Genomic DNA, 18,208 nt, shown 5'->3' with positions numbered 1-18,208 from the left:
AGGCATTACAGGGACATGAGGGGATAAAGCACAGGCATTACAGGGACGTGAGGGGATAAAGCGCAGGCATTACAGGGACATGAGGGGAATAAAGCGCTGGCATTGCAGGGACATGAGGGGGATAAAGCACTGGCATTACAGGGACATAAGGGGGATAAAGCACAGGGATTACAGGGACATGAGGGGATAAAGCACAGGCATTACAGGGACATGAGGGGGATAAAGCGCAGGCATTACTGGGACATGAGTGGGATAAAGCACAGGCATTACAGGGACATGAGGAGGATAAAGCACAGGCATTACAGGGACATAAGGGGGATAAAGCGCAGGCATTACAGGGACATGAGGGGAATAAAGCGCAGGCATTACAGGGACATGAGGGGGATAAAGCGCAGGCATTACTGGGACATGAGTGGGATAAAGCACAGGCATTACAGGGACATGAGGAGGATAAAGCACAGGCATTACAGGGACATGAGGGGGATAAAGCACAGGCATTACAGGGACATCAGGGGAATAAACCGCAGTCATTACAGGGCCATGAGGGGGATAAAGCACAGGCATTACAGGGACATATTGGCAATAAAGCACAGGCATTACAGGGACATGAGGGGATAAAGCACAGGCATTACAGGGACGTGAGGGGATAAAGCGCAGGCATTACAGGGACATGAGGGGAATAAAGCGCTGGCATTGCAGGGACATGAGGGGGATAAAGCACTGGCATTACAGGGACATAAGGGGGATAAAGCACAGGGATTACAGGGACATGAGGGGATAAAGCACAGGCATTACAGGGACATGAGGGGATAAAGCGCAGGCATTACAGGGACATAAAGGGAATAAAGCGCAGGCATTACAGGGACATAAGCGGAATAGAGCGCAGGCATTACAGGGACATAAGGGGAATAAAGCGCAGGCATTACTGGGACGTAAGGGGAATAAAGCGCAGGCATTACAGGGACATAAGGGGAATAAAGCACAGGCATTACAGGGACATAAGGGGAATAAAGCACAGGCATTACAGTGACATAAGTCGGATAAAGTGCAGGCATTACAGTGACATAAGGCGGATAAAGCGCAGGCATTACAGGGACATAAGGGGGATAAAGCGCAGGCATTACAGGGACATGAGGGGAATAAAGCGCAGGCATTACAGGGACATGAGGGGGATAAAGCGCAGGCATTACTGGGACATGAGTGGGATAAAGCACAGGCATTACAGGGACATGAGGAGGATAAAGCACAGGCATTACAGGGACATGAGGGGGATAAAGCACAGGCATTACAGGGACATCAGGGGAATAAACCGCAGGCATTACAGGGCCATGAGGGGGATAAAGCACAGGCATTACAGGGACATATTGGCAATAAAGCACAGGCATTACAGGGACATGAGGGGATAAAGCACAGGCATTACAGGGACGTGAGGGGATAAAGCGCAGGCATTACAGGGACATGAGGGGAATAAAGCGCTGGCATTGCAGGGACATGAGGGGGATAAAGCACTGGCATTACAGGGACATAAGGGGGATAAAGCACAGGGATTACAGGGACATGAGGGGATAAAGCACAGGCATTACAGGGACATGAGGGGATAAAGCGCAGGTATTACAGGGACATAAAGGGAATAAAGCGCAGGCATTACAGGGACATAAGGGGAATAGAGCGCAGGCATTACAGGGACATAAGGGGAATAAAGCGCAGGCATTACTGGGACGTAAGGGGAATAAAGCGCAGGCATTACAGGGACATAAGGGGAATAAAGCACAGGCATTACAGGGACATAAGGGGAATAAAGCACAGGCATTACAGTGACATAAGTCGGCTAAAGTGCAGGCATTACAGTGACATAAGGCGGATAAAGCGCAGGCATTACAGGGACATAAGGGGGATAAAGCGCAGGCATTACAGGGACATAAGGGGGATAAAGCGCAGGCATTACAGGGACATAAGGGGAATAAAGCGTAGGCATTACAGGGACATAAGGGGGATAAATCGTAGGCATTACAGGGACATAAGGGGAACAAAGCGCAGGCATTACAGTGACATAAGGGGAATAAAGCGCAGGCATTACAGGGACATCAGGGGAATAAAGCGCAGGCATTACATGGACATGAGGGGGATAAAGCACAGGCATTACAGGGACATAAGGGGAATAAAGCACAGGCATTACAAGGACATAAGGGGGATAAAGCGCAGGCATTACAGGGACATAAGGGGGATAAAGCACAGGCATTACAGGGACATGAGGGGAATAAAGCACAGGCATTACAAGGACATAAGGGGGATAAAGCGCAGGCATTACAGGGACATAAGGGGGATAAAGCACAGGCATTACAGGGACATGAGGGGGATAAAGCACAGGCATTACAGGGACATCAGGGGAATAAAGCGCAGGCATTACAGGGACATGAGCGGGATAAAGCGCAGGCATTACAGGGACCTAAGGGGATAAAGCGCAGGCATTACAGGGACATAAGGGGATAAAGCGCAGGCATTCCAGGGACATAAGGGGAATAAAGCGCAGGCATTACAGGGACATGAGGGGGATAAAGCACAGGCATTACAGGGACATCAGGGGAATAAAGCGCAGGCATTACAGGGACATGAGGGGAATAAAGAGCTGGCATTACAGGGACATGAGGGGGATAAAGCGCAGGCATTACAGGGACATAAGGGGGATAAAGCGCAGCAATACAGGGACATAAGGGGGATAAAGCGCAGGCATTACAGGGACATAAGGGGAATAAAGCGCAGGCATTACAGGGACATAAGGGGGATAAAGCGCCGGCATTACAGGGACATAAGGGGGATAAAGTGCAGGCATTACAGGGACATAAGGGGAACAAAGCGCAGGCATTACAGTGTCATAAGGGGAATAAAGCGCAGGCATTACAGGGACATCAGGGGAATAAAGCGCAGGCATTACAGGGACATGAGGGGGATAAAGCACAGGCATTACAGGGACATAAGGGGAATAAAGCACAGGCATTACAAGGACATAAGGGGGATAAAGCGCAGGCATTACAGGGACATAAGGGGGATAAAGCACAGGCATTACAGGGACATGAGGGGAATAAAGCACAGGCATTACAAGGACATAAGGGGGATAAAGCGCAGGCATTACAGGGACATAAGGGGGATAAAGCACAGGCATTACAGGGACATGAGGGGGATAAAGCACAGGCATTACAGGGACATCAGGGGAATAAAGCGCAGGCATTACAGGGACATGAGCGGGATAAAGCGCAGGCATTACAGGGACATAAGGGGATAAAGCGCAGGCATTACAGGGACATAAGGGGATAAAGCGCAGGCATTACAGGGACATAAGGGGAATAAAGCGCAGGCATTACAGGGACATGAGGGGGATAAAGCACAGGCATTACAGGGACATCAGGGGAATAAAGCGCAGGCATTACAGGGACATGAGGGGATAAAGCACAGGCATTACAGGGACATGAGGGGATAAAGCCCAGGCATTACAGGGACATGAGGGGGATAAAGCGCAGGCATTACAGTGACATGAGGGGGATAAAGCACAGGCATTACAGGGACATCAGGGGAATAAACCGCAGGCATTACAGGGCCATGAGGGGGATAAAGCACAGGCATTACAGGGACATAAGGGCAATAAAGCACAGGCATTACAGGGACATGAGGGGATAAAGCACAGGCATTACAGGGACGTGAGGGGATAAAGCGCAGGCATTTCAGGGACATGAGGGGAATAAAGCGCTGGCATTACAGGGACATGAGGGGGATAAAGCACTGGCATTACAGGGACATAAGGGGGATAAAGCACAGGGATTACAGGGACATGAGGGGATAAAGCACAGGCATTACAGGGACATGAGGGGATAAAGCGCAGGCATTACAGGGACATAAAGGGAATAAAGCGCAGGCATTACTGGGACATAAGGGGAATAGAGCGCAGGCATTACAGGGACATAAGGGGAATAAAGCGCAGGCATTACTGGGACGTAAGGGGAATAAAGCGCAGGCATTACAGCGACATAAGGGGAATAAAGCACAGGCATTACAGGGACATAAGGGGAATAAAGCACAGGCATTACAGTGACATAAGTCGGATAAAGTGCAGGCATTACAGTGACATAAGGCGGATAAAGCGCAGGCATTACAGGGACATAAGGGGGATAAAGCGCAGGCATTACAGGGACATGAGGGGAATAAAGCGCAGGCATTACAGGGACATGAGGGGAATAAAGCGCAGGCATTACAGGGACATAAGGGGAATAGAGCGCAGGCATTACAGGGACATAAGGGGAATAAAGCGCAGGCATTACAGGGACATGAGGGGGATAAAGCACAGGCATTACAGGGACATCAGGGGAATAAAGCGCAGGCATTACAGGGACATGAGGGGATAAAGCACAGGCATTACAGGGACATGAGGGGATAAAGCCCAGGCATTACAGGGACATGAGGGGGATAAAGCGCAGGCATTACAGTGACATGAGGGGGATAAAGCACAGGCATTACAGGGACATCAGGGGAATAAAGCGCAGGCATTACAGGGACATGAGGGGGATAAAGCACAGGCATTACAGGGACATAAGGGGAATAAAGCACAGGCATTACAGGGACATGAGGGGATAAAGCACAGGCATTACAGTGACATGAGGGGATAAAGCACAGGCATTACAGGGACGTAAGGGGAATAAAGCGCAGGCATTACAGGGACATGAGGGGGATAAAGCACAGGCATTACAGGGACATCAGGGGAATAAACCGCAGGCATTACAGGGCCATGAGGGGGATAAAGCACAGGCATTACAGGGACATAAGGGCAATAAAGCACAGGCATTACAGGGACATGAGGGGATAAAGCACAGGCATTACAGGGACGTGAGGGGATAAAGCGCAGGCATTACAGGGACATGAGGGGAATAAAGCGCTGGCATTACAGGGACATGAGGGGGATAAAGCACTGGCATTACAGGGACATAAGGGGGATAAAGCACAGGGATTACAGGGACATGAGGGGATAAAGCACAGGCATTACAGGGACATGAGGGGATAAAGCGCAGGCATTACAGGGACATAAAGGGAATAAAGCGCAGGCATTACAGGGACATAAGGGGAATAGAGCGCAGGCATTACAGGGACATAAGGGGAATAAAGCGCAGGCATTACTGGGATGTAAGGGGAATAAAGCGCAGGCATTACAGCGACATAAGGGGAATAAAGCACAGGCATTACAGGGACATTCGGGGAATAAAGCACAGGCATTACAGTGACATAAGTCGGATAAAGTGCAGGCATTACAGTGACATAAGGCGGATAAAGCGCAGGCATTACAGGGACATAAGGGGGATAAAGCGCAGGCATTACAGGGACATGAGGGGAATAAAGCGCAGGCATTACAGGGACATGAGGGGGATAAAGCGCAGGCATTACTGGGACATGAGTGGGATAAAGCACAGGCATTACAGGGACATGAGGAGGATAAAGCACAGGCATTACAGGGACATGAGGGGGATAAAGCACAGGCATTACAGGGACATCAGGGCAATAAACCGCAGGCATTACAGGGCCATGAGGGGGATAAAGCACAGGCATTACAGGGACATAAGGGCAATAAAGCACAGGCATTACAGGGACATGAGGGGATAAAGCACAGGCATGACAGGGACGTGAGGGGATAAAGCGCAGGGATTACAGGGACATGAGGGGAATAAAGCGCAGGCATTACAGGGACATGAGGGGGATAAAGCACTGGCATTACAGGGACATAAGGGGGATAAAGCACAGGGATTACAGGGACATGAGGGGATAAAGCACAGGCATTACAGGGACATGAGGGGATAAAGCGCAGGCATTACAGGGACATAAAGGGAATAAAGCGCAGGCATTACAGGGACATAAGGGGAATAGAGCGCAGGCATTACAGGGACATAAGGGGAATAAAGCGCAGGCATTACTGGGACGTAAGGGGAATAAAGCGCAGGCATTACAGGGACATAAGGGGAATAAAGCACAGGCATTACAGGGACATAAGGGGAATAAAGCACAGGCATTACAGTGACATAAGTCGGCTAAAGTGCAGGCATTACAGTGACATAAGGCGGATAAAGCGCAGGCATTACAGGGACCTAAGGGGGATAAAGCGCAGGCATTACAGGGACATGAGGGGAATAAAGCGCAGGCATTACAGGGACATGAGGGGGATAAAGCGCAGGCATTACTGGGACATGAGGGGGATAAAGCACAGGCATTACAGGGACATGAGGAGGATAAAGCACAGGCATTACAGGGACACAAGGGGATAAAGCACAGGCATTACAGGGACATAAGGTGGATAAAGCGCAGGCATTACAGGGACATAAGGGGAATAAAGCGCAGGCATTACAGGGGCATAAGGGGAATAAAGCGCAGGCATTTCAGGGAGATAAGGGGGATAAAGCGCAGGCATTACAGGGACATAAGGGGGATAAAGCGCAGGCATTACAGGGACATAAGGGGATAAAGCGCAGGCATTACAGGGACATAAGGGAAATAAAGCGCAGGCATTACAGGGACATAAGGGGAATAAAGTGCAGGCATTACAGGGACATAAGGGGGATAAAGCGCAGGCATTACAGGGACATAAGGGGGATAAAGCGCAGGCATTACAGGGACATAAGGGGGATAAAGCGCAGGCATTACAGGGACATAAGGGGAATAAAGCGCAGGCATTACAGGGACATAAGGGGGATAAAGCGCAGGCATTACAGGGACATAAGGGGGATAAAGTGCAGGCATTACAGGGACATAAGGGGAATAAACCGCAGGCATTACAGGGACATGAGCGGGATAAAGCGCAGGCATTACAGGGACATAAGGGGATAAAGCGCAGGCATTACAGGGACATAAGGGGATAAAGCGCAGGCATTACAGGGACATAAGGGGAATAATGCGCAGGCATTACAGGGACATGAGGGGGATAAAGCACAGGCATTACAGGGACATCAGGGGAATAAAGCGCAGGCATTACTGGGACATGAGGGGATAAAGCACAGGCATTACAGGGACATGAGGGGATAAAGCGCAGGCATTACAGGGACATGAGGGGGATAAAGCGCAGGCATTACAGGGACATGAGGGGGATAAAGCACAGGCATTACAGGGACATCAGGGGAATAAAGCGCAGGCATTACAGGGACATCAGGGGGATAAAGCACAGGCATTACAGGGACATAAGGGGAATAAATTACAGGCATTACAGGGACATGAGGGGATAAAGCACAGGCATTACAGGGACATGAGGGGATAAAGCACAGGCATTACAGGGACATAAGGGGAATAAAGCGCAGGCATTACAGGGATATGAGGGGGATAAAGCACAGGCATTACAGGGACATCAGGGGAATAAAGCGCAGGCATTACAGGGACATGAGCGGGATAAAGCGCAGGCATTACAGGGACATAAGGGGATAAAGCACAGGCATTACAGCGACATCAGGGGAATAAAGCGCAGGCATTACAGGGCCATGAGGGGGATAAAGCACAGGCATTACAGGGACATAAGGGCAATAAAGCACAGGCATTACAGGGACATGAGGGGATAAAGCACAGGCATTACAGGGACGTGAGGGGATAAAGCGCAGGCATTACAGGGACATGAGGGGAATAAAGCGCTGGCATTACAGGGACATGAGGGGGATAAAGCACTGGCATTACAGGGACATAAGGGGGATAAAGCACAGGGATTACAGGGACATGAGGGGATAAAGCACAGGCATTACAGGGACATGAGGGGATAAAGCGCAGGCATTACAGGGACATAAAGGGAATAAAGTGCAGGCATTACAGGGACATAAGGGGAATAGAGCGCAGGCATTGCAGGGACATAAGGGGAATAAAGCGCAGGCATTACTGGGACGTAAGGGGAATAAAGCGCAGGCATTACAGGGACATAAGGGGAATAAAGCACAGGCATTACAGGGACATAAGGGGAATAAAGCACAGGTATTACAGTGACATAAGTCGGATAAAGTGCAGGCATTACAGTGACATAAGGCGGATAAAGCGCAGGCATTACAGGGACATAAGGGGGATAAAGCGCAGGCATTACAGGGACATGAGGGGAATAAAGCGCAGGCATTACAGGGACATGAGGGGGATAAAGCGCAGGCATTACTGGGACATGAGGGGGATAAAGCACAGGCATTACAGGGACATGAGGAGGATAAAGCACAGGCATTACAGGGACATAAGGGGATAAAGCACAGGCATTACAGGGACATAAGGTGGATAAAGCGCAGGCATTACAGGGACATAAGGGGAACATAGCGCAGGCATTACAGGGACATGAGGGGAATAAAGCACAGGCATTACATGGACATAAGGGGAACAAAGCACAGGCATTACAGGAACATGAGGGGATAAAGCACAGGCATTACAGGGACATGAGGTGGATAAAGCGCAGGCATTACAGGGACATAAGGGGAACAAAGCGCAGGCATTACAGGGACATGAGGGGAATAAAGTGCAGGCATTACAGGGACATGAGGGGGATAAAGTGCAGACATTACAGGGACATGAGGGTGTGGAGTTGGAGGCACTGTGATTGAAGAGATCACAAGAGACAGCAGATGCTGGAATGTGAAGCTGCAGGAGGAACCCATGCAGCAGATGTGAGGATTGAGAGTCAGCACGGGCTGAATGGCCTCCTGTGTATCACAGCAGGAACACAGAACAGTACATCACAGGAACAGGCTCCTCAGCCCACAATGTTGTGCTGATCCAATCAAATTAGTAATCAAACGGCCAACTAATCTCTGTTGCCGACTAGCATGGTCACAATCATCGCAAGGAAACATTGCAGATGGATTGGGCGGATGATGAGAAGAGAAGTGAACTCCATCATCCAGGCAGCACTTCATTGGACACCTGAAGGGTGGAGGGAAAACAGGAGACCAAGGACACTACTGTGGAGGCAGAAGTGAGGACCCTGAACCACACCTGGGGTACGATAGAGAAGATGGCCAAGGACGGACAGAGAAGGAGATCTTCATTGCCGCCCTAAATGCCAGTGGCATAATGGGCAGTCAGTAAGTCTGCCTGCACAATGTCCTTATCCTTCCATTTTCCTCGCATTCATGTGCCTATCTAAATGACTCTTAGAAGTCTCTGATGAAAGGATTAGGTCTGATGTAAGGATTAGAAATGTCTGATGAACCGATTAGAAGTCCCTGATGAAAGGATTAGAAATGTCTGATGAAAGGATTAGAAGTCTGATGAAAGGATTAGAAATGTCTGATGAAAGGATTGGAAGTCTGATGAAAGGATTAGAAGTCTCTGATGAAAGGATTAGAAGTCAGATGAAAGGATTAGAAGTCTCTGATGAAAGGATTCGAAGTCTAATGTAAAGATTAGAAGTCTTTGATTAGAAGACTTGGATTAGAAGTCCCTGATGAAACCTGCCAGCTGGTTATTCAGTGCAATAACCAAAGGAATGAAAAGTGGGCACATCTCAGCCACTGGGCACTCACCTGAACCCTGTCCAAATCTGTCGGCTTTAAAACCGATCCCTGGAAAAAATGCATCTGTAGCAGGTGGCGTTTGAACAGGGCCTGGAGCTCCAGACCAGGATTAAAGCTGGAACAGGTGAAAAAACAGGAAGAGTCAGCCAGGAGGCAGTTCCGGAGAATCGGGGCTCAGAGCAGCTTGGATAAGTGACTGTGATGGATGGTGTGTGTTAGCAGCCGCCCTTGGTACCTAATACCGCACATGGGCAGCTGAGACAGACTGGAGGTTACCAGCATGTGAGAGATACCAGACGGTATCATTCCACTCCCCACATCCCTTTCCACCGTTAGTAGTACCTACAGGAAGTACTGTCCCAGGAAGACAACATCCGTCATCAAAGATCCCCTACCCTCTGGGCCATGTCAGCCAGAATGGACAGAAGCCTGAAGTCCCACACCACCAGGTTCAGGAACAGCTCCTTCCCTTCAGCCATTCAGTTCTTGGACCAAACGGCACTGCCTCTGGGTAGCAACACTACAACCATCACTTTGCACTCAAATGCGTTTTGTTTATTTTTCCTTCTTATAAAAAACTGTGCATATTTTATATTTAAATTACAGCAGTGTAGCAATGTGCTAAAGTGGGTTGCCACAATAGAACATTACAGCACAGTGCAGACCCATTGGCTCTCGATTTTCTACTGACCTTACAAGCTGCTGCAACATCAATCTAATCTTCCCTAGTACAGGCCCTTCAGCCCATGACATTGTACTAGTCTTTTAACCTACTCCAAGATCACTCTAACCCATTGCTGGTACGAATCCCTCCATATTTTTATCATCTGTGTATCTACCTCAGAGTGACTTAAATGTCCCAAATGTACCTGTCTCTACCACTACCCTGGCAGGACGTTCCACACATCCACCACTCTCCGTGTAAAAAACCTACCTCTGACATCCACCCCCTTTGCCCCCCCCATACTTTCCTCCCTGCTTCTTAACTTCATGTCCTCTCGTATCAGCCATTTCCACCCTGGGAAAAAATCCTTGGCTGTCCACTCAATCTACGCCCCTGATCCGAGTGGATCTTCTGTGACTGCTGCCCATCTGTGCCCGTGGTGTTGCTCAGGTAATGTTTCCTGTGCAGACGACCTTGACTTTGACTTTGCATTCTGTTCAGCAAGACCACACTCCTTGTGTACCCCCACCACCCTCTGCCTCAGATCAGCCAGCGAGAGTGCTTGGCCTGGAGTTAGTGTCCAGGACACAATCCCTGGGTGAACCCTCTGACATGTGCTGTTTGCTGGTCAGAGTTGGGTGTGGATGGGTGTGATTTTCCCCACTCCCCACTTCTACCCGACAGAGTCGAGGGTCATCCTGCCCCTTCCTCATGTTCTTTGTTTAATTTTTGATGGAAATCTATTGAGGGGGGTAGGGGCTGTCAGTTGCATACTCACTCCTCAAGGATCACAATGATGGTTGTACTCTCCTCCTTCTCTTTCCAGTTGAAGTTTTTCAGCAACTCGTGAAGACTGCTGAGGGTGATGTGGCCACACACTATAATGTGCCTGGAACAGAACGGCGAGATGTGACGGCACGGTACAGTCAGCACGACACTATTACAGTTCAAGGCATCAGTGGTTGGAGTTCAGTTCCAGCCCCAATCTCCTGCCTTCTCCCCGTATCCCTTCATGCCCTGACTAATCACGAATCTATCAATCTCTGCCTTAAATATACCCAGTGGCTTGGCCGCCTGTGGCAATGAACTAGGGTTAAGTTGGGGGGCAGCCGGGATGCAGGGCGTGTGGCTCAATGGGGCAGTGGAGCCTGCTCTGTTCGGTATCTCTAAATAAATGAAAATAAAGTGCTGGGTTGGCCTCCTCGGAGGTGAGACAAGGCTGCTTCTCTGCTCCAAGGGAGACTGAACAACTGTGTTCGCTTGCTGCTACTCTGTGGATGCACCCTGACTCTGATCCCAGGCAGCTTCAGGGTCACATTCACATTTATGCTCATCTGACTGTACATACATACAGCCAAACACAACACAACACCAGTTCACGTTTATGCTCATCTGACTGTACATACATACAGCCAAACACAACACAACACCAGTTCACATTTATGCTCATCTGACTGTACATACATACAGCCAAACACAACACAACACCAGTTCACATTTATGCTCATCTGACTGTACATACATACAGCCAAACACAACACAACACCAGTTCACATTTATGCTCATCTGACTGTACATACATACAGCCAAACACAACACAACACCAGTTCACATTTATGCTCATCTGACTGTACATACATACAGCCAAACACAACACAACACCAGTTCACATTTATGCTCATCTGACTGTACATACATACAGCCAAACACAACACAACACCAGTTCACGTTTATGCTCATCTGACTGTACATACATACAGCCAAACACAACACAACACCAGTTCACGTTTATGCTCATCTGACTGTACATACATACAGCCAAACACAACACAACACCAGTTCACATTTATGCTCATCTGACTGTACATACATACAGCCAAACACAACACACCAGTTCACGTTTATGCTCATCTGACTGTACATACATACAGCCAAACACAACACCAGTTCACGTTTATGCTCATCTGACTGTACATACATACAGCCAAACACAGCACAACACCAGTTCACGTTTATGCTCATCTGACTGTACATACATACAGCCAAACACAACACAACACCAGTTCACATTTATGCTCATCTGACTGTACATACATACAGCCAAACACAACACAACACCAGTTCACATTTATGCTCATCTGACTGTACATACATACAGCCAAACACAACACACCAGTTCACGTTTATGCTCATCTGACTGTACATACATACAGCCAAACACAACACAACACCAGTTCACGTTTATGCTCATCTGACTGTACATACATACAGCCAAACACAACACAACACCAGTTCACGTTTATGCTCATCTGACTGTACATACATACAGCCAAACACAACACCAGTTCATGTTTATGCTCATCTGACTGTACATACATACAGCCAAACACAACACCAGTTCATGTTTATGCTCATCTGACTGTACATACATACAGCCAAAAACAACACACCAGTTCACATTTATGCTCATCTGACTGTACATACATACAGCCAAACACAACAACAGTTCACGTTTATGCTCATCTGACTGTACATACATACAGCCAAACACAACACACCAGTTCACATTTATGCTCATCTGACTGTACATACATACAGCCAAACACAACACAGCGCCAGTTCACATTTATGCTCATCTGACTGTACATACATACAGCCAAACACAACACAACACCAGTTCACGTTTATGCTCATCTGACTGTACATACATACAGCCAAACACAACACCACCAGTTCACGTTTATGCTCATCTGACTGTACATACATACAGCCAAACACAACACAACACCAGTTCAAGTTTATGCTCATCTGACTGTACATACATACAGCCAAAAACAACACAACACCAGTTCACATTTATGCTCATCTGACTGTACATACATACAGCCAAACACAACACAACACCAGTTCACGTTTATGCTCATCTGACTGTACATACATACAGCCAAAAACAACACAACACCAGTTCACGTTTATGCTCATCTGACTGTACATACATACAGCCAAACTCAACACAACACCAGTTCACGTTTATGCTCATCTGACTGTACATACATACAGCCAAACACAACACAACATCAGTTCACCTTTATGCTCATCTGACTGTACATACATACAGCCAAAGACAACACAACGCCAGTTCACATTTATGCTCATCTGACTGTACATACGTACAGCCAAACACAACACAACACCAGTTCACGTTTATGCTCATCTGACTGTACATACATACAGCCAAACACAACACAACACCAGTTCACATTTATGCTCATCTGACTGTACATACATACAGCCAAACACAACACAACACCAGTTCACATTTATGCTCATCTGACTGTACATACATACAGCCAAACACAACACAACACCAGTTCACGTTTATGCTCATCTGACTGTACATACATACAGCCAAACACAGCACAACACCAGTTCACATTTATGCTCATCTGACTGTACATACATACAGCCAAACACAACACAACACCAGTTCACGTTTATGCTCATCTGACTGTACATACATACAGCCAAAAACAACACAACACCTGTTCACGTTTATGCTCATCTGACTGTACATACATACAGCCAAACACAACACAACACCAGTTCACGTTTATGCTCATCTGACTGTACATACATACAGCCAAACACAACACCAGTTCACGTTTATGCTCATCTGACTGTACATACATACAGCCAAACACAACACAACACCAGTTCACATTTATGCTCATCTGACTGTACATACATACAGCCAAACACAACACAACACCAGTTCACATTTATGCTCATCTGACTGTACATACATACAGCCAAACACAACACAACACCAGTTCACATTTATGCTCATCTGACTGTACATACATACAGCCAAACACAACACAACACCAGTTCACATTTATGCTCATCTGACTGTACATACATACAGCCAAACACAACACAACACCAGTTCACGTTTATACTCATCTGACTGTACATACATACAGCCAAACACAACACAACACCAGTTCACGTTTATGCTCATCTGACTGTACATACATACAGCCAAACACAACACAACACCAGTTCACGTTTATGCTCATCTGACTGTACATACATACAGCCAAACACAACTCAACACCAGTTCACGTTTAGGCTCATCTGACTGTACATACATACAGCCAAAAACAACACAACACCAGTTCACGTTTATGCTCATCTGACTGTACATACATACAGCCAAACACAACACACCAGTTCACGTTTATGCTCATCTGACTGTACATACATACAGCCAAAAACAACATAACACCAGTTCACGTTTATGCTCATCTGACTGTACATACATACAGCCAAACACAACACAACACCAGTTCACATTTATGCTCATCTGACTGTACATACATACAGCCAAACACAACACAACACCAGTTCACATTTATGCTCATCTGACTGTACATACATACAGCCAAACACAACACACCAGTTCACGTTTATGCTCATCTGACTGTACATACATACAGCCAAACACAACACAACACAACACCAGTTCACGTTTATGCTCATCTGACTGTACATACATACAGCCAAACACAACACAACACCAGTTCACGTTTATGCTCATCTGACTGTACATACATACAGCCAAACACAACACCAGTTCATGTTTATGCTCATCTGACTGTACATACATACAGCCAAAAACAACACAACACCAGTTCACATTTATGCTCATCTGACTGTACATACATACAGCCAAACACAACACAACACCAGTTCACATTTATGCTCATCTGACTGTACATACATACAGCCAAACACAACACAACACCTGTTCACATTTATGCTCATCTGACTGTACATACATACAGCCAAACACAACACAACACCAGTTCACATTTATGCTCATCTGACTGTACATACATACAGCCAAACACAACACAACACCTGTTCACATTTATGCTCATCTGACTGTACATACATACAGCCAAACACAACACACCTGTTCACATTTATGCTCATCTGACTGTACATACATACAGCCAAACACAACACAACACCAGTTCACATTTATGCTCATCTGACTGTACATACATACAGCCAAACACAACACAACACCAGTTCACATTTATGCTCATCTGACTGTACATACATACAGCCAAACACAACACAACACCAGTTCACATTTATGCTCATCTGACTGTACATACATACAGCCAAACACAACACAACACCAGTTCACGTTTATGCTCATCTGACTGTACATACATACAGCCAAACACAACACAACACCAGTTCACGTTTATGCTCATCTGACTGTACATACATACAGCCAAACACAACACAACACCAGTTCACGTTTATGCTCATCTGACTGTACATACATACAGCCAAAAACAACACAACACCAGTTCACGTTTATGCTCATCTGACTGTACATACATACAGCCAAACACAACACCAGTTCACGTTTATGCTCATCTGACTGTACATACATACAGCCAAACACAACACAACACCGGTTCACGTTTATGCTCATCTGACTGTACATACATACAGCCAAACACAACACAACACCAGTTCACGTTTATGCTCATCTGACTGTACATACATACAGCCAAAAACAACACAACACCAGTTCACGTTTATGCTCATCTGACTGTACATACATACAGCCAAACACAACACCAGTTCACGTTTATGCTCATCTGACTGTACATACATACAGCCAAACACAACACAACACCGGTTCACGTTTATGCTCATCTGACTGAACATACATACAGCCAAACACAACACAACACCAGTTCACGTTTATGCTCATCTGACTGTACATACATACAGCCAAAAACAACACAACACCAGTTCACGTTTATGCTCATCTGACTGTACATACATACAGCCAAACACAACACCAGTTCACGTTTATGCTCATCTGACTGTACATACATACAGCCAAACACAACACAACACCGGTTCACGTTTATGCTCATCTGACTGTACATACATACAGCCAAACACAACACAACACCGGTTCACGTTTATGCTCATCTGACTGTACATACATACAGCCAAACACAACACAACACCAGTTCACGTTTATGCTCATCTGACTGTACATACATACAGCCAAAAACAACACAACACCAGTTCACATTTATGCTCATCTGACTGTACATACATACAGCCAAACACAACACAACACCGGTTCACGTTTATGCTCATCTGACTGTACATACATACAGCCAAAAACAACACAACACCAGTTCACGTTTATGCTCATCTGACTGTACATACATACAGCCAAACACAACACAACACCAGTTCACATTTATGCTCATCTGACTGTACATACATACAGCCAAAAACAACACAACACCAGTTCACATTTATGCTCATCTGACTGTACATACATACAGCCAAACACAACACAACACCGGTTCACGTTTATGCTCATCTGACTGTACATACATACAGCCAAAAACAACACAACACCAGTTCACGTTTATGCTCATCTGACTGTACATACATACAGCCAAAAACAACACAACACCAGTTCACATTTATGCTCATCTGACTGTACATACATACAGCCAAACACAACACAACACCGGTTCACGTTTATGCTCATCTGACTGTACATACATACAGCCAAAAACAACACAACACCGGTTCACGTTTATGCTCATCTGACTGTACATACATACAGCCAAACACAACACAACACCGGTTCACGTTTATGCTCATCTGACTGTACATACATACAGCCAAAAACAACACAACACCGGTTCACGTTTATGCTCATCTGACTGTACATACATACAGCCAAACACAACACAACACCGGTTCACGTTTATGCTCATCTGACTGTACATACATACAGCCAAAAACAACACAACACCGGTTCACGTTTATGCTCATCTGACTGTACATACATACAGCCAAACACAACACACCGGTTCACATTTATGCTCATCTGACTGTACATACATACAGCCAAACACAACACCGGTTCACGTTTATGCTCATCTGACTGTACATACATACAGCCAAAAACAACACAACACCGGTTCACGTTTATGCTCATCTGACTGTACATACATACAGCCAAACACAACACAACACCGGTTCACGTTTATGCTCATCTGACTGTACATACATACAGCCAAACACAACACAACACCGGTTCACGTTTATGCTCATCTGACTGTACATACATACAGCCAAACACAACACAACACCGGTTCACGTTTATGCTCATCTGACTGTACATACATACAGCCAAACACAACACAACACCAGTTCACATTTATGGTCATTTGACTACACATATACAACCAAATGAAACAACATTCCTCTGGACCATGGTGAACCCATACAACATACGTTACACACAGCACATAAAACAAAATATTACCAGGAACAGGTTAATAAAATATTTCAAAATGCATGCAGTGTGCAGCACAGGTAAACAGTAAACAGCCCACTGTCCTGGTGATGAGACCTCAGTGGTGCCAGGGTATTCATTAGTCTTAGTGCCTGTGGAACAGAGTTTTTACCCTGTCTGGCAGTCCTAGTCCTGATACTCCTGAACCTCCTTCCTGATGGTAGTGGGTCAAAGAGATTGTGGGATGGGTGGCAGGGATCCTCAACAATACTTCCAGCCCTTTATCTGCAATGCTCCCACTAAGCTTTTATATTTATTTTCAGAATATAATAGCAAGGATGTAATGTTGAGGCTTTTGTAAAGCGCTGGCAAGGCCTCACTCGGAGCATTGTGAGCAATTTTGGGCCCCTAATCTAAAAAAGTGTGTGCTGACGTTGGAGAAAGTTCAGGGAGGTTCACAAAAATGATTCTGGGACTGAAAGGCTTGTCATATGAAAAACGTTTGATGACTCTGGCCCTGTCGACTGGAATTCAGAAGAATGAGGAGGGATCTCATTGAAATTTATCGAATGCTGAAACACCTCACTAGAGTGGATGTTTCTTCTGGTAGGGTAGTCTAAGATAGAGGGCACAGCCACAGAATAGAGGGATCTTCATTCAGAACAGAGACAAGGAGGAATGTCTTTAGCC

The 18,208-nt window shown here is 46.4% G+C and overlaps 1 protein-coding gene across 1 annotated transcript in view; it reads right to left on the bottom strand.

The window, feature by feature from the left end:
* Positions 1-18,208, bottom strand: part of LOC132389239 (calcium-activated potassium channel subunit alpha-1-like) — a 237,099-nt gene that overhangs the window by 113,578 nt on the left and 105,313 nt on the right. The window contains exons 6-7 of the mRNA XM_059961733.1: positions 10,934-11,044; positions 9,501-9,606 (exon numbers count right to left, since the gene is read on the bottom strand). Of these exons, the coding sequence (XP_059817716.1) occupies positions 9,501-9,606; positions 10,934-11,044 (217 nt within the window). The remainder of the gene's footprint in view (positions 1-9,500; positions 9,607-10,933; positions 11,045-18,208) is intronic.

The sequence above is a fragment of the Hypanus sabinus genome, unplaced genomic scaffold (genome assembly GCF_030144855.1).
Source record: "Hypanus sabinus isolate sHypSab1 unplaced genomic scaffold, sHypSab1.hap1 scaffold_511, whole genome shotgun sequence".
NCBI classification, from domain to species: Eukaryota; Metazoa; Chordata; class Chondrichthyes; order Myliobatiformes; family Dasyatidae; genus Hypanus; species Hypanus sabinus.
This window is presented reverse-complemented; position numbering and strand designations above follow the sequence as displayed.